Source organism: Anoplolepis gracilipes, chromosome 8, assembly GCF_047496725.1.
Source record: "Anoplolepis gracilipes chromosome 8, ASM4749672v1, whole genome shotgun sequence".
NCBI lineage: Eukaryota > Metazoa > Arthropoda > Insecta > Hymenoptera > Formicidae > Anoplolepis > Anoplolepis gracilipes.
In genome coordinates this window covers 368,595-388,117 of record NC_132977.1, presented here as the reverse complement: position 1 = coordinate 388,117, position 19,523 = coordinate 368,595, and the positions used below count along the sequence as shown (strand labels likewise).

General features: G+C 30.8%; 1 protein-coding gene and 1 long non-coding RNA gene across 6 annotated transcripts in view; one reads left to right on the top strand and one right to left on the bottom strand.

The window, feature by feature from the left end:
• The first annotated feature begins 1,270 nt into the window (after positions 1–1,270).
• Positions 1,271–19,523, top strand: part of LOC140668381 (prolactin-releasing peptide receptor) — a 64,825-nt gene continuing 46,572 nt past the window's right edge. For 3 of the 5 annotated variants that reach the window (XM_072897350.1, XM_072897351.1, XM_072897349.1), the window contains exons 1-3: positions 1,271–2,228; positions 3,846–5,917; positions 8,472–8,729. In XM_072897350.1, the coding sequence (XP_072753451.1) occupies positions 4,937–5,917; positions 8,472–8,714 (1,224 nt within the window). In that variant the 5' untranslated portion in view covers positions 1,271–2,228; positions 3,846–4,936 and the 3' untranslated portion in view covers positions 8,715–8,729. The remainder of the gene's footprint in view (positions 2,229–3,845; positions 5,918–8,471; positions 8,730–19,523) is intronic. The other 2 variants (XM_072897352.1, XM_072897353.1) reach the window with 2 other exon arrangements.
• Positions 5,860–19,523, bottom strand: part of LOC140668383 (uncharacterized) — a 100,664-nt gene continuing 87,000 nt past the window's right edge. The window contains exon 4 of the long non-coding RNA XR_012047168.1: positions 5,860–5,974. This is a non-coding gene — a long non-coding RNA (uncharacterized lncRNA). The remainder of the gene's footprint in view (positions 5,975–19,523) is intronic.

The following is a 19,523-nucleotide window of genomic DNA, read 5'->3' as shown; positions in this document are numbered from 1 at the left end:
ACTTTTCTATAATTCAGAGATATGTGTGTGTGTTAGAAATATTATTATCTTACTAAAATTCCTGCATTATTTGATATCTATCAAATTATTATTATTTTAGATTGTACACAAATGACCTTTTTATGAAAACACTCTGATTTCATCAAACAAGCATATAAAATATAAAATGTAAGGCAGTAACTTTACTATTAGCCACATATATCACACAGCAATATAAAGTAAATATAATGGTAGCTATCAAAGCTGTCAATAATTTTAATAGCTGTCGTTATATTTACTCTTCGTTGTTATTCATTCGATATATATAAAGCTGAAATGCCTAGATACCCGCATAGTTCTGAGAATTATTTTTAATAACATATACAAAAAATTTTTTGTAAAAATTGGAATATTAAATTTAGTTTCAATAAAATAGAAAAAGATACATTCATAGGAAAATTTGATTTTTGAGTAAATAATTTATAAGAAAGATAAAAATTTTATAGATTTTATCTATAACATTTTTGAATAAAAAGATTAAAATAGCTTATATATAAAAAAGAAGTAAAAAAAATACAAGTATCAAATTAAATAAACAATCTATTATTTAACAAAATATTACTTAATTTATTCATATACGGTATTTATACATACGCATATCTCTTAAGCACCTTTCAATTGAAGAAAGAAATGAGGATATATGTGCTTTAGAATTTCACAAAATTTAACTTGGCCAGTGTTTAAAGTCAAGCATTATATACAAAAATATATACAAAAAATTTTTTTGTCAAGATTGGAATATTAAATTTAGCTTCAATAAAATAGAAAAAAATACATTTCATGGGAAAAGTTTATTTTTGGGTAAATAATTTAGAAAGAAAGACAAAATCTATAAAATTTTTAAATAAAAAGATTAAAATAGCTTATATATAAAAAAAGAAATTTAAAAAAAAAAACAAGTATCAAATTAAATATAAAATCTATTTAACAAAATATTAATTAATTTATACGTATAGGGTATTTATACATACACGTATCTCTTAAACACCTTTCAATTGAAGAAAGAAATGAGGATATACCGATGTATGTACTTTAGTACTTTACAAAATTTAACTTGGTCAATATTTAAAGTCAAGCATCAATATACCAGCGACCTCGATATTATCAGATGTCATTATAAAATATCTTTGTGTAAAAGCATCGCAATCATGCACACACGTGAATCACGCGTACGCCTGCGCGGAAAAACCGCGTCGGGGCGAAGCCGGTGCGCTTCCGATTTTCACGCCTCTCAGTTCTCAGTCGCCGATAGGGAAGCAACGCGTAAACCGGCGTCGCTCCGAAATGATTGTCGCGCGTCATCACGTATTCGAGATGAGAGCATTGCCGTCTGGCGATCGTGGTCACGGCATCCTTCCAAAAATCGCGAGACTCGGCGATATATCGAACATCCCGCGAAATAGATCGAGCGTGACAAACACATGTACCATGGCGATATTTTGAAAATGCGAAAAAAAATAAACGAATAAATTAGTAGTAAAGTTAAGATAAAAAAAAAATATTTTAAAAAATAATCAAATAAATTAGTAATAAAGTTAAGATTAAAAAAGACAGCGTGTGATTGCGAGAGAAACTGCATTTTCGATTAATCTGACTAGACGAGTGTCATCGTATACTTATGCAAGTGTATACGCAGAATACGTATATGCAGAAACACGTATATATGCACGTCTCTCTACACGCATAATAGACGTCCTATATATATGTGTTTATATGTCACTATAAAAAGAGCCAACATAATAATATAAAAAAGAGTCAATAAAATAAAATAAAAATCGTAAAAAGAGCCGCGGATATATTATAATATATATATATATACATGTAGTCGTTGCAAATAAAATTGTAAACGTGATAAATTATAAGAGACAGACAATTGTACATAGAGAATTTGTTTTTGTGCGTGTATCATACGTGTGATATGTACATGTGACTATATATATATTTTTCCGTTCATTATTTTTTTTTTTCGTGTGCGTGTCAGTTTTTCGTTTCGCGAATCCCTCGAGGATGCGCGAGCTCCAGTAGTTACACCGGCCTAATATCTCGCATAATCGTGCGCGCGAAGCATCGCAACGTCACTATATTCCAAAAGATTTGTTCCCACACGAAACTTGGTGGTAAATGAGATCCAGCTAGCCTCATCGGCACGACGGAAGAAATTGCCACCGTTTGTCCGGACTCTTCAACAGGTGGCCGAAATCGATTTCGCATATATACACACACACACACACATACATTATATATATATATATATATATATATGTATATATACACAAATATATATATATATATATGTGTGCGTGTGTGCGTGTGTGTGTATATATATATATATATATATATATATATATATATATATATATTTGTACGTGTGTGTGTGAGTGTATATGCAAGCGTGATCACTTTTTACAGTTCATCAGGATATACAGCTTTATTTATTCCTTTTTTTATGCTGGTTGATTAATCCTCTTGTGAATTTCACGAACAACAGAACGTTTAAATGTTTAAAAGTTTAATACATATGAGAAGAAAAGGTAAAGAGATAGCTTTAAATTTAATTTCCTTTTGAAGATCCTTTTTCTTATATAGTACTTACAAAAGAATATTGTATTGTAAAGATATTTATATTTGATCGTTATTTAAGATTATTGATAAATGATTAAAAAATAAAAGTGTATATTACGACAAAATATGATTCCTATATTTTGATATTTAATCATTATTAAATTGATTAAGAAATTTATGGTGCAACAAAAAGTGTTAATGCTGACTGACAAATTAGGTAGAATTATTTGTTTGCTAAAAAGGATAAAGATGTTTACATGTGTAGAAATGCAAAATTATACTTGTATCGGTTGTTTTTGAAAAAATTGAAGGGACCTTGCGTACATAGGTACTTAATTCTGTTCTTTAAAAAACATTATGTCATCTTTCGTCCTCATACTTTCGTAACAATCGTCTGAAAAAAAAAATATATATATACACTCTAATAATAAAATTCGACATAATTTATAATCAATTCATTATGTTAAATCAATCACCCGATAATTCATATTCAAAGTGGACATTTTAACAAACGCTTCGTGGTTATTCCGGGAAGTTGCCATAATTGTTTCCCGATACTCTGTAGCCACAACAAATTCATTAATATTCGCGATCGTCGTAATACATCGCTCCATCAACAAACTATATACGTAGCTCGCAACGCGCTTTCATTAATCTCCGATTACGCATCGCGCGTAATGTGTGCCACGAGTGGAAAACTATTTTCGCCCTGTGTAATTTACAACCTTCCGGCCTCGCGTAAATAAATTTACGCTCACGTAAAGTCGCGCAAGTCGACCGCAAGTTAGAAACAGTCCGGCAAATTGTCGCGTCACTTCTCGGGTAAAATTATTACTCGACGTTAAAAAAAAAAAAAAAAAAAAGAAAGAAAGACATGAGAACGCCATTCGGACTTGAAATAAAAAGATGACCTTGAACAACATTCGTTTCCGTGGAGCTTTTTAAAATAGCTCGTCCGTCTTATTTTCGTCTTTGATCCATGAAACGCGACCGTGGGCTATTGTGCGTCCGTTTCGAAATCGTTTTGAAACTTTGCGAGTGTTTGTTTGACAGCTCGACGACGACACCGCCAAAGTTTGCCGACAGTTTCGCCCACGAGTATTCGCCAAACGAGTCATAATTGGCGCTCTTAATTGCTCCCTCGTGTTCTGTTTCAACAAGAGGAATGACCGTCGTTCCCTTGAAAATCAAAAGTTTTGTCGCGACATGTTAATTTCCTAACTGTCGTCACCGTTTCTTTTCAGATGAACATCAAAGGACCCGATGAAATCGAGACTGTTAATAATATCAACAAGTATATATATATATATATATATATTATATTTATAGCGTAGAAATAGAAAAGAATTTAATTAAATTCTTGATAGACACAAATGACTCTATCGACGAGACAAGCGAATGTTTCTAAAATATATCGTTGCCGAAGAACAGTGTAAATTGATTGTGTAATTCAGGAGTAAAAGTGAGCATGGAAACGAGCCCTTTGATGTAAATTTCTTCGATAATAATATCATTGCTCGTTCATATAAACATCTTCAACATTTACTCACTGCCACCCTGTAAATTAATGGACAAGGAGAAGACATTCATATTACCTCTAATAAGAATCTTTCGTCGATAATTTACGACGTTTCCCATTTCCATAAAAATTTGATTAAGATCTTATCGTGCAAAGTGCAATAAGATCATTAATAATCTCGATTAAATGAGAAAAGTGTAAAAAAATGGATTTCTTGAAGATTCAATGTCACGAAAAAGGGAACTAAATGCCTGATGTAAAAATTGTGATTGACAACGAAAACGGAATGTTTTTCATCGACCTGTTTTTAAATTGTTAACAAAATCGAATGCACTTAAAGGATTATTTGAGCGAACGTCGGGCGATAGGTAGCTGCAACGCGATTGCATACGTGTCGTGAGCATAATCGATGCGAAGTCATTTAGTCGAGGGATACCGCAGCACGAATTTCAAGCTAATCTGCTTATCTCTCAGGCTATAACTCGCTTATCTATCAGAACCTTATCGCGCGGGATCCAGCGACATCGACGTAAATGAACGACCTTCGTGAGAAAATTAATTTGCATCTCCAAGATCGATGACGCCGATCGTGAACAATTCACTCGACTTTGTCAGGGCGTACTCTTCCGATTAACTCTTGGTTCACCGAATTGCATTACCGAAGAACGGGACTTTCCCTCTTTCTGGGAAATTAGTCCATTCACGTCAGTGCTATTGATCTAACGCATGATTGGAATAACAACGAGGAAGAAGGGGCTAAAGAAGAAGTGAAAAAGACGGATTAGTTACGATCGGTACTCTACTTCAGGATGCGCGATGATTAACAACACGGAAATGACGCAAATAACGCCGGCGTCGTCGTCGGTAATATTTGCGCTGCAAAATTCATCAGCGCGTAACTACAGCTACCCGGAAGACGTTACCACGTCGAACGTGATGGTGCAAACGGTGATCTGCGCCTTCTACATCATCATCTTCGTGCTGGGTATTTTTGGCAACGTCCTAGTAGTCTATGTTGTCGGACGAAACCGTCAGATGCACACAGTCACCAATCTTTTTATCGCCAATCTCGCGCTCAGCGATGTGCTGCTGTGCGTGCTGGCAGTGCCCTTCACCCCACTCTACACCTTCCTGGGCCGTTGGGTTTTCGGTAAGACCCTTTGCCACCTGGTGCCCTACGCCCAGGCAGTCAGTGTGTACATCAGTACGCTTACATTAACCAGCATAGCTGTCGACCGGTTCCTGGTTATCATCTATCCATTTCATCCGCGCATGAAGATCAAGGTATGCCTGACCATCATCGTGAGTATTTGGATAATCGCGCTGGGAGCGACCTTACCGTACGGGCTGTACATGCAGCTGGAGGAACCTTATACCTATTGCGAGGAACACTGGCCCAGCGAGCCGTTTCGCAAGATCTTCAGCTCGCTCACCTCGACAGTGCAGTATGTCGTGCCGTTCTTCGTCATCGCCTTCTGCTACGTCTGCGTGTCGATCAAGCTGAATGATCGGGCACGCGCTAAACCCGGCAGCAAGACGAGCAAGCGCGAGGAGGCGGATCGCGAGAGGAAACGCCGTACCAACCGGATGTTGATCGCCATGGTCGCGATATTCGGCCTGTCCTGGCTGCCACTCAACATTGTCAACGTCGTCGATGACTTCTATTCGCACGCCAACACCTGGTCCTACTACAAACTCTGTTTCTTTGTGTCGCACTGCCTTGCCATGAGCAGCACTTGCTACAATCCATTCCTCTACGCCTGGCTCAACGATAACTTTCGCAAGGAATTCAAACAGGTATGATATGTCGGTGCATATAAGCTGTGTACATTGAATTTTCTTCAGCTTTGGCATCTAAAAAAAAAAGCAAAGATAAAATCAGACTTTTCTTTCAAAGTTACCGGACGGATATTCATTTTACTGTCTGTCTTTCTTTCGTTCTTCCGTCATATAGGGTAAACTAGGGTATGATGGCCAAAGGCTGTAATTTTTCCAATAATCGCTATACAGTGCACTTTTTTAATCGTTATCAAAGATAATTGACATTTACAGTAGTTTATGTGCATACATTGTTCGAAATAACGATATTGTGAATCTTACATCATATTTTTACTTTTCACTACTTGCAAAGTTTTTCATTTTTTTATAAATATTATGGCCATCTTTTCCTTAAGTTGGGTAAGATGGCCAATGATTATGTCGCACTACTTTGATAATATAAAATGTCTATTAAATATTTTCCTTTTAATTTCGATAATATTACGTAATTTAAGCTTCAGTGAAGATAATATGTCAAGCACTATTATTAAAAAATAACAAAAACAAAAGTATGTTTTTTGTATTTTAATAAACTATGGCCATCTTACCCGAGCTTACCCTATATAGGAGTAAGCGGATTATTCTAGTTACAGTTGGACAGAATTTAGATAAATATAGCATTTTGCATAGAATTCTAATTTCGCAAGATTGTGTAAGATAAAAAAAGTGACGTATAAAAATAGATATTTCTAGCAGATTCTTGAAAATAAATCCGACGTTATTCTCCAGTAGGTTCTCGAAAATAAATCTGACGTTATTTTCAGAGCCTGTCAAAGTTGTATTAAGACATGGATTTTATTAGAAAAATAATATATAAAAACTTTGTCGCGCATACATATGTAATATAATCGTTCAGATATAATCTTACGTCGATATGTGCAATTTTGTCAAAATCGCGCGCGCGTGCACGTAATTTCCAAGTCGGGCGAAGGCGCGCTTTAAGTAATTGGGACAGGACTATTTGCATCGAAACTGCCGGAACTATCGACGGAACGAGAATCTAATAGTTAGGTGATATACATCTCGCAATCGCTATGCGTTAGAAGGAGGTCGGCAAGCAAATTCTATTGCGTTTGAATTAATTTGCAGTGTGGCTGGTTTTTTTTTTTTTTTTTTTGTTTTTTTTTTTACCACCGCGTTTACACTTGTATGAATCGACGAAACGTGTACTTGGAAGACCTCGACCGTGATAATACGAGAAACACTCGCAAACAGTATGAATATTGCAACTTGCATTCTGAATAAGAGTATTCACAGACTATTCAAGATACTAGTATATTCAAGCATGTTCGCATTTGCCGAGACAAGAATTTATGGGGTAATAAGATGATTCTCGTTCTTTATTTTTCTTAAAGATTCCTTTGCTCGCTACTATAATAAACTCGTAGAATAGAAGATTTGTACCTCATTGCAATGTTTTATACTTTGTAGTACTCTCTCGTTCTCTGATACTATTGGAAAATACATTATGTCAGATTTTTCACATCATTCTTTATTTGTGTATATGTATCTTATTTTGCTTCTATAACTATTCTGTTCTTCTATTCTTCATTATTTTTATTAATCTCTTTTTTATATTAATTATATATTAATACCTTTATATTTATATTATTATATTATGCATAATTTTTACGTTTTATTGTTGTAACAAATAATTTTTTAAATGAGAAAATAAAAATATAAAATAATAATCATTTTGTACATATTTATCTATTTATAAGTCCTGCATAAAAGATTTATTTGTATAAGCTATTAATAATTAAGAGAAAATTTATAATATGAGCAAATTTGATTATAAAAAAAATTCGATTATTAAAAATATTTTAATATATGGAAAATGTTTTGGCATTAATGAGGATTGATTCTCGTGCGTCATGAGCATTTTCTTTGCTCTCATGATGCTTGAGTAATTCTTCTCAATTTGCATTAAATTATTTTTTAATCGTCTACACCTGCTATGACTTGTGACTCTACGCCCTTCTATAAATTTCCTCAAGTTCGCAATAATAAAAATGGTCGTTTGACGATCGTTTCATAACGACTCTTGAAAGGCTTCTCCATAAACTGCAATTATAGAATCGATTATTAATTTTACTCGGTCATAAAATTGATTTAAACGTTCCTTATGCCTTGAGGGATATCATTGGTAAATGAGACCATGTAAAGTTAAACAGTGCTCGATTGAACATACATTTGTCGAAGAGATGAGAGAAACCTCGCTTGTTGAACTAGTGGAATTGATCGAAAAATTAACTTTCTAAAAAAAGTTTTAAAAGCTTCCAATTATTTTAATGGATATGAGAGTACTATGTACCTATGATATGTATATATATTTAACTTTAATCAAAAGTCGGTTGTCAGAATAATGATATAAGTCAGCCTTGGGGCCTAGCCTGACGTAAATCAATAATGAGAAATTGTTATACAATGTTTCAAGGAATATCCATCAACAGTGTGATATTATTGACGTTGTCGTATGTTTGAAACTTTATATTATCGAGAAATTATGAAACGAAATCTACTGTTTCCATAGGTCTTGCCGTGTTTCTCGAGAAATTCTAACGGCGACACTGCGAGGAGCAAGGAGGGCTGCAGAGGCGACAAATTATGTAATGGTAATAATACCATGCAGGAGACACTGCTACCGAGCAACACGACGCGAACGCCGAATCCCGAAGGATGCGAAATGATTATTCTGGAACCGACGACGAATATCTCGAAAGAGCAGGATCAGCCTTCGAGCTCCTCCAAGGACTTTGACGATGTAGCTCTGTGAGAGAAAACTCGACAGGTATGCTAATATATACTCCGTTATATAAAAATATTAGATACATTAGATAGAGTAAACATTAATTACTGTATAATGGCATTAATGCGAGAGAGAGGGAGAGAGATTTAATCAAGATAGCGATAAGATATTTTTACAAATACAAATCTCGTTCTAACGCTAACAATTTTTTATTAAATATCATTATATTTGTTTCAAATAATCGCACTTAAAACGCATTCAAAGCGTTCGGGTTATAAATCACTTTTCTCTTATGTAGCAATTTTACAAAAGCAATTTTTCTTATAAATAATTCTGCATTATATTTATTTTTAATATACATATTATATACATTTAATATACATTTATTTTTAATATACATAAATTACAACATGTAAAAAAAAAGTATTTTAAAATAATGAATATTAATTATATGAAGATATAAAATATAAAAAATAAATTTTAATAATAAAAAAGTTTTGCTACATCATAAATTAATTTTTTTAACATCAACATTTTTTTGCAATCTAATATATACATATATGTATGTCGAGTTTTATAACGTAGAGGCAAAAGCCTGAAATTTGTTAGGAACTTTAATAGGAATGAGAAAAAATGGTTTAAAATTCACATTTAATACACAAGAGAGAGAATACGTCTAAATATTTTTATATTTATTTCCATAATCATTAGGCCAATTAGCAGCTCTGTATAAGCAAGGTTGGGAGCTCTGTAAGCAGCTCTGTATAAGCAAGGTTGGGAAGTAACGCGTTACTTGTAACGCCGTTACAGTTACTTTTTTTTGGTAACAAAGTGATAACGGCGTCACTATTTTTTTCTGTAACTGTAGCGGTAACGTAGTTACTTTTTTTTAGCAACGGTAACGAATTTAACAGTTACTTTTTAGATATCGAACCTATTTATGACATATTATATTTTCTATTTTCGTATATTCAATCTTCAATTATCAATAGATATTCATATAGGTTCGTATTTAGAACGCGCTAACATCTTTGTAAGCCCGTTCTGAATACGGACCATAATTATGAGAGTACAAAAATATATCGTGTATTTGACTAGAGTTATAAATTTAACGCAAACTAAAATTTTTTTATTTATACTTTGAGTGTTTTAAAATTTTTTCCTTATTATTTATGGTTTTACAAATTTAAAATAAAAAATTTTTTAAAATTTATTGATATTTTATTAATTTTTTAAATAAAATATATTACAAAAGTATATTTTTTTATTTAATTTTTAATCTTGTTTTAACATTAAAAAAGTAACGATAACGACAATTAGTTACTTTTGATAATAAGTAACGAATAACGGTAACTAGTTACTATTTTGACTCGGTGAACGAGTAAGGGTAGCTAGTTATTTTTTAAAAGGAATTTTCCCATCCCTGTGTATAAGTTGCAAGGTATAGAACTTTCTTATATGCTTTAATATCTCATTTTTCAAAAAATTGGGGATACTCCCCTATATTATGAAATCCTTTATATATAAATATATTTCTTATCTATATTACGCATCATTTCAATACATCAATTTTATTTGTTGCTACTTTTCTGTAGTAGATTGATAGAATATCGACGTTTATAATTTCATCCAGCTTTCCATCGTATAAAGTTTCATTACAAGTTACTGCGCCAAATGGAAATTGCGAGACTTTCGTCTTTTGAACCTTCCGAGGAGTCTCTCTCGCTTAAGAAAAATTCGATTTTTCCCTATCTTTTTTCTATCTCAGAGGTACCTACTTTGATTTCGCAGCACTTTGGTGCGACAGTTCTATAGAATTCTATGGGCGCGACAACTGACTGACATAATGTACATACGTACATTCAGCAGACATAATAAAAGAAGAAATCGTACGCTTTATAAGATCCGCGAGGAGCGAGGAAAACTTTTCGAACGAATGTTCGATTTTCATTTCTGACGCTGTTGCCAAAAGCAGAAGAATCGGAAGTATACGGAGAAAGAAGTGCCAAAATCATTCTTTTTTATTGCGGAAAAATTTTCATGCGACAACGCAATTGCTCAGAATCCCGTCCTCACCTATATATCGTCTTGTATTACTCGTCTTTTTGCGCATTTTCCCTGACGTAGCGGAAAAGCACACTCTTCCGTATGGCTAGATCAATTTAACGTAACGACCGAAACGCAGTCATTCTCGTACGTGCCGTGTGGCATCTTGAAATGAAACTGAGGACCGAGGACTGAGGTCTGTACCAAGAGAGAAAACTGTCGATATTCTCGTTTACGTGAGTCTCGTAGAATTGTGTAAGATAGGGAGTGTGTAAAGCACGTTTATTATAAAAATAATTGATATCTTTGCGAATCAATTTTTTATATATGGATTTCATTCATATTATGACGTAATGTTTATTGAGTTAAAAATTGTAACAATGATTTTTGTAATATATGTTAAGAAACAATACGCGCACATATATGTATAAAATAGATTTAGGTAGGCTGAAAATATATATAATAGAAGTTATCCGACGATTTTTTTTTTTAATAAAATTAAAATTGAAATTGTGCCCCGACAATTGCTATTATCTTAATTATATACAAATCGAATTAAAAATTTTTTTAAAGTACATATATGTAGTTAATAATATACTTTTGAATAAAGAAATACACAATTTAATTTCATACATTTTTATTATATTGATTTCCTTTCAAAAATATCTTTTATTTTTATTTATATTTTTATTTTTAAAAATATTTAATTATTATTACAAATAAATTAATTTTTACATTATTTAACGATACAAAAATAATATATTTTTTTCTTTACTTTTCCAAACAAGTTAAATAACATTTATTATACGCGAAAAATAATATTTTTACTTTGCGACATATTTTTCTAACGAGATATCTAGAAAAGTAGTCTGTTTGCTATTTTTAGTAATCACGGTCTCTGTTATATCAAACCATTCGATTGCAATGTATAAACATCCTTACTTCTTATATCAGTGGTTCCCAAACTTTTCCGTTTTCCACGGCTTCCTTAGTATATAAAAATTTTTCCATGGCGCCCCAAGAATCAGATCAAAATATAAGTAAGCAGTAAGCCTAAAAAATATATATATATATATATATAATTGTAATTTCTTTATGACATGTATTTTAAATTCACAAAGAATTTATTTATTATATCAGTACATATGTTAAACAATCATCATTGAATAGAAATAGGAATGGAATGGATAGATTTAATATTTAATACATTCAACAGATGAAAGATAAATAATAATTAATGGGAGGGATGAGCCTGTTGTTCATTGCACATTTTCGAACTTTCAAATCGACTAATTTGTCTTTTCGCAGCTCGGCAAAGGATCGGCCGCGATAAAAAATCTTATGTTAGCAACCGGCTCTAAATGTCATTTCAATCAATATGAAAATTTCAGAAAATATTAAAGCATCGCGACGCCCCGGGGCCACGATGCTTCAATATTTTCAACAGTTTGGGAACCTCTGTCTTATATTTCTTCGTCGATCGTTGGCCTGTCACTAGGGAAATACAACGCGTTGATAGAAGCGAATAAAAAGTTTTTCCTCGAATTTCGTGACGCGAGACATTTTAGCATCGGCATAACAATGTTTCTCGATTTGAATGGATGCAGTTCTCTGACCGTAAAACAAGAGAGAACAGTGGGAAGAAGTTCGCTAACTCCAGCGCGAACGGCCTCTACGAAACCGGAAATGATGCGCCGAAAGTTTCACGAGAGCAAAGGTGGGATTAATTCCTCTCGAGAGACGTTCGTGTATTGAATTTCGAAGTATCCTCGATGGTTCACCTACGCTTCGACTTGATTCGCTCCTATTTAAAAGCCGAGTGCAAGTTAAACTTCGGACGAATGAATCTTCGAACGGTACGATATTGAATAGCGACGCGAAATTGCTTATGCAATATTCCATCGTACGACGTTGCAGCCCATCCGATGGTTTGCTCTTTGAGTATATCGAGCTATGTCCGTTTTCGATTGCGTCATAAATCGGTGGAGTGTAGGGAAGAAGATACATAACATGTGATAACATGCAGATTGACGTTTATTGGAAAAAAAAAAAAAAAAACAAATTTATCGTAATAGCCAGAAACACGATAGATGTAGTTCACTGTTTTGAAACTGTTATTGTAATTTTTAACGAATTTTACTGTATGATTGTTTGAGTTTCGAATACTGATTAATCTATAAAAGAATTTAATCACAAATTATTATTTTTATATGTTGTTTAAATATTTTTACTTTAGTATAATAGGAATAATTAGATGTGGAAATAAGAAATTTATAATAACTCTCTCTCTCTCTCTCTCTCTCTCTCTCTCTCTCTCTCTCTCTCTTTCTTTCTGTTACTGCAAAATTGATAATGGATCGCAGCAATTATTATAAATTCATCCATACCTGCATGAGCGCTGAAGCAGAATTAAATAATAAAGTGACGATAAACATAGGTTGACGATTTATAAAACTATAAAATACAGTGCGACATGTTTTCTTTAATTTTTATTCAGAAATGCGATAAACTAAATTTATTATATAACATTTTATGTCTGTGATAGAATAAATTTAATAGCCACTGTACGCTAAACATGAAAAGGGATAATGTCAATATGAATGGTTATCCTCTTGAATATTAAACAGATCGATCGATGTAACTATACATCCGATGTATCTCAGCGATCAAACAGCTGATCAGAACTGATTAAACTGCCCCAAGATAGTTACATAATATATTGTGTTATAAAGTTGGCTTATACGAAGGATTAGGTTATATGAAGGATATAATATGCTATTATACTTAAAAAATTCGGCTTTTTATAGCATATATGATGCTATTGTACGCGAATACGTTTAATCTCTAAGTCGCACACAATTGCGATTCACATACGTATTCACATGCAATATTTTATTGAAATACATATTCAAATATATATTTAAAAAAATGTGCAAGAACAGCAATTAATTGAAGAATTTTTTAAAGAATTATACAAGGTATACTATCTATCTACTGCGCTTGTTTGCGAGCAATTGTCAGATTTTTCTTTCACAACTATATTTAAGAGACTGTCTTTCCTTTCTTGCCAATTTTGTTCTTGTTAATCTTTTACATTATCTCACCAATTATAAACTTTAAAGTAAAAAATTCAAGAAATATTTAATACGTTAAACTTTCTCTAATTTCCTATAGACAGGGTTTGGGAAGTAACGCGTTACTTGTAACGCCGTTACCTTTACAGTTACATTTTTTTACTAACAAAGTGATAACGGCGTCATAATTTTTTTCCTGTAACTGTAGCAGTAACGAATTTAACAGTTACTTTTTATATATTTTCTATTTTCATATATTCAATCTTCAATTATCAACAGATATTCATATAGGTTCGTATTTAGAACGCGCTAACATCTTTGTAAGCGTAATTATGGAAGTGCATAAAATATATCGTGTATTTGATTATAGTTATAAATTTACTGCAAACTAAAATTTTTTTATTTATACTTTGAGTGTTTTAAAATTTTTTCCTTATTATTTATGGTTTTATAAATTTAAAATAAAACATTTATATTGATAGTTTATTAATATTTTAATTATTAATTTCTTTAATAAAATATATTACAAAAGTATATTTTTCATTTAAGTATTCATCTTGTTTTAACATTAAAAAAGCAACGAAAAAAGTAACGAATAGTTACTTTTTAAGTAACGGTAACTAGTTACTTTTTAAAACTAACTTTCCCATCTCTGCCTATAGATAGAAATGTAAAAACTGTTATCTTGTGCAAGAACAAACAAAATTGTCATGTCGGGTTGTGATAATCGATTATTGTTGAACCAGATGCTTCTCTTCATATACCAAAGGAAGAATGTAGGTTTCATGGGACATGCCATTTTCCTGTCGATTCTCGTCGACGCTGCATTTCGCCCGCGTTCGATACGTCCCAACAAATTCCCATTATCCGGGAGAACAGCAAAGTCAAGGAAGAGAGACGCAGAAACTTCTTAATGAAGCCTGTCCGAGTATTATCAAAGTTTTTGCAAAAAAGACTCGCAGATGTTTCTTGAATACAAAGCGATTACCTAAGAATGAAGGAACTTTTTATTGGCAGAATTGCATTAAACAATAAATATCTGACAAAAGTATCATTCCATTTTATCGTAATACGCGAATAATGAGACTGGCAAAAAAACATCTGCAAAGTGATCTTCTATTTTATTAAATTTGGCAGATTTGCGAAATGTTTCGTATATAATGAGCTGTAAGTGCTTCCGCATTGAAATCAAGTCGTCTTTATGAAATAAAGTGATTTTGAAGTTTCATTTTTAGAGAGAAGTTTGTAATTAATTCTCTTTTATTCCGTTAATTATATTGAAAATTCTTTAAAATATAAAGTTTTTATTTTTTTCAAGAAAAAGATTCTCGGTTTTAAGAATTTATCTATGTATAATAATATTTCTATATAAGATTTCATTACAAATATATGAATATTATCCTGCAAATCAATACAAATCGATACAAATTACATCATTATATCATTGCATTAACGAACCGACAAATCTGCTTAAAAGCTATGTTTTCGCGTGAAATTATGGTTGTGGATTTGGCTATTAGCAAAAAAAAAAAGTCTCAATAATGCGCTTTCGTTAAAACTCAATTTTGCTTTCTTTACAAAAAAAACCGGCAATGAAATCAATTTCCTGAAGCATATTGAATGAGCATGAGATTGCACGGTCAATCAACTTTTGCATCAAAATTCGCTCGTTCGAATTGTCAACGTCGATCAATTGCTAAATCAAGATAATAACAAATGTTTCATCAGGCCATTTCGTCCGCGATGAAAATCATTGTAATCTCACTAATTAGAACGTTTGACCAAAATTGTTGGTTACGCGGACGTAATGCGACAAACGCGGATTATATCGTTATAGCAGGGAAAATCGATACGCTCTTATTCATGATTTGGAATCCATATCCTCGACAGAAAATTTTTATCGGGATTCAAACAGTAATGATAAAATTGCGAGATATTTTATATTTATAATTAAATTGCTCGGAGTTATAAATATATTACAACAATAAAATATTAATTAAATCATAAAATTGTGAAGAGATGTCGACATCAATTTTACAAATCTACTGTAATGTGTGTATACAAAATTTAAAAAAAATTATTATTTATATTATATTATATTATGTATATATTTGCGTATACATAAATAAGAACTAAAGAGAGAGTGTAATAATATGTATAAGATAAAATAATTGTATATTTGAAAAATTAAGAATGAATTTATTATCAAAATGAATTAAAAAAGAAGATTATATTTGTCTAAAAAATGTATAAACTCAAATCAAAAACTAGAAGAGTTGGATACTTATTCTGAATCATTTTTTCATACTTTTTTACATTACTAATGTATTTTCAGAAAAGAGCTTTAAGATTTACTTTTATATCTATTTATCATTAAATCAATGTACGATATTACATGGATTAAATTTTATTAGCAATCGGTGTTCGATTTATCAATGGAAGTTATTGCATTTTAACCATGAGCTCATTTATTAGCCGATTAAATTCTTATTATGCTACACATCATTACGTAAACGTAAATCGATGATATTCTGCCAGCACGGTAATGATTTTACATTATCTATCCATTTCTGCAGTATCATAATGCCGATCATGTCATTCCGAATTAAAATTGAAATTTATCACATTTTCGAAAAGGGCATCCATTCTTGTATTGAGCTATTTTTAATTTTTATCCTGTAATCGCATCAATGCGATGCATCGGAATTATGCTCGCGATCACAATAAATCGAACAAGATAATGTAACATAAATAATCATTGACATTAATATGAATAAACATTTCATTTATAACGTTTCGACTGCGTTTTACAACATTTGTAAACATTTTGTATTTTGCCGACGAAAAATATTTTTTCCGATTGAATTCTCTCTCAAAATATAATAAAATATTATTATATTTGTGCATATTACACGATTACAAAATATAAAACAACTAATTTCTGTTAATGTAAATGTAATTAATAATTTCACATTTGACGCACAAATAATATTCAAGTAAATGACAAATAATGAATATAGCACAAATTTTAATTTAAGCGTAATTCTAAAAACATAAATATAAAAATGTGAATATTTTATATAAACTTTTTAAAATATTATTACTAAAATTAATAAAATATTAATTTAATACTGTCTTAAGATTAAAAATGTTAGGTTAAATAAAGGTTTGGAATTTTTATATTACTTTTCTTTAGAATTAAATAATCCGTTTAAGTACGTTTCTCCGATTTTTTGCTGTGTATTTAATTCCATTAAAAGAAATCAGAAGATAATTAAATAGTCGATTTTTATTAATAAAATTAAATTATCTAAAGATCTTTCAGGTGAGTGTATATATTTACTAGAGATTCTTTAAATGATAAGCAATCTAAATTTTCTTATTTAGTGAAATGTCCAATGATATCTTATAAATGCTTGTTTCTTTGAAAATGACATATCTAGTATCTATAATAGTGACATTTGTAAAGTTAAAGGTGAGAGATAAATACATTTTGCGTATAGGATAACGCGCTAAGCTTATACGCACACGTCACTTTGTATATCTAGACATTCTATTAAATGTTTCGCTAAATAGAGAGAACAACGATGTAGTTTCCTTGTTAAATCATTCTTATTGTTTAAATGTATTTCATTCAACAGAATTGTAAAAGCTTTTCCGGCATACAGGCAAATACTAGTTTATTTTGCTTCTCGTTGTTTCTCTAGAGCTTTTCATTCTTTCTTTTACAGATACACATCCATTTTCGTTGTCTCATTGATGACTATCTCGTATTGACTTTTATTCGTTTTTATGAACATATATATATATATATATATATAAATTAGGAAAGAGCCAACCAGCAACAAACAATTATAACAATTAATAAAAATTAATTCTGAGATTTGTTTATTAATTTATTTGTTAAATGTAAATGGTATAAAGAGATTTTGTATTGCGTACATTATTGTTTATTGGAACAGAAAGATTTAAATATCTATATATGTGCTTATTGATACAACTACTCACGAAATTAATCACACATTTCGTGAATTTTATAAAATCTTTAATATAAAAAGTTAGAGAAATTTAATAGAATTTAAATCTTAGTAAATACACCAAGTAAAATATGTGTCCTGTGCACTTATCAATTTCGCAGAAAAATTATTTTCTACGAAATCGACGCACTAACACCCGCGTTTGGTTCTTAATCGCTCAGATTTCTAGTTTGCTTGTTTAAGAAAAAAACTTGGAAAAAATTAAATAAAGAAATAAAGAGAAGTAAATAGATATATAAAAAAATTGTTAAAGTTGGATCATAAATATACATATAATGTATTTCTAAGATAATACATTTAAGCAATTTTTTGAAATTTTCGAAATATTCACTCTCTGTCAATTTCATAAGTCTTATATTATTAGTATAATTAGTTACACCTCTAAATAATATGATGATTTAAAAATTATTAAAGAATTATTCTTTTATTCGTTATAGCACAAACATTGAATGTATTATATATGACATCTTATATTGATTTTCGCCTTATTTACACATTACTAACAGAATGTAATATTACACACACGCTTGTATAAATGCAAAGGTAATGCAATATTTTTTTTTAATTACACGTCTATTTATTTGTTCCATCTCGGATATCTAGAGTACATATATGTTTTTCTTAAACTCATGTCTGAAAACCTTTTATATTTGGTTTGAAAACCAGCGGACGAAAGAGTTATTACGCTGATAATGAATGTAATTTCACTTTGCTTGCATATTGAAACGAAGAAAAGTCAATTCATGCTTTTCTTTTGATACGATTTAGCAAATGAGGGAAGGCGCAGCTTATCACAGCGAATCGCAGATGAAAGAGACGAAGAGATAAAGAAAGTTTCTCAATTTCAGTCTACAAGCTAACTTATGTTCCTTTTAAGGATGTTTATTACCTATTTTTAAAATAATAGGAATTTAAATAAAATTTTACAGATTGTTCTTATATATATTCGAAGACTTATAAAAAAATCTGGAGATCGATTTACTGAAGCAATCAAAAGTTACAAGAAGTTTAATTTACTCGTAACAAACGTGTAACCGCGTTGATTAAAGTGGCTAAAATGAATAGAGAAAATATATTTCAACAAACGTGTGATTGTGTAAATTAGTTTAAAATTTGCAAAAGTGTAGTTTAGATATAAAGGAAATATTTGATTAAATAATTTTCATCAAGTACTGAATGATTTAAAATATAATGAATACAATTCAACAAATTATTAAATTTATCAATAAAATAATTAAAAATCTTTTACATTTTGTAATTATTCACTCTTTTATTTCACTGTCAAAGGTTTCTCATTATGTACTGTAGAAAATTTGAAAATTTTCCGCAAAAAAACAATAGAAATTTAAAAGTATTATATACATTTGTAAACGAAATAGCTGTAAATATAATATAAATACATTATAAGATTCTGTGCAGTCTTTATTATTTAATAAAATATGAAAAGAGTATATTTAAAATTAATATCAAATTCGTCAAAATCGAATTTCAGCTATAATTTTTGCTACATTTACGTACGTATAAAACTTCCTTAAAATATGATTTATTTATATATTTACATAATTATCAATATAGTTTCCCTAGCTTTTAATTTTCTGTTTTTTCAATTCTGTCAAGAATCTGAGAAATATTCTTAAAACAAGAAATGAGAAATATATTAAAAAATTTATATGATTACA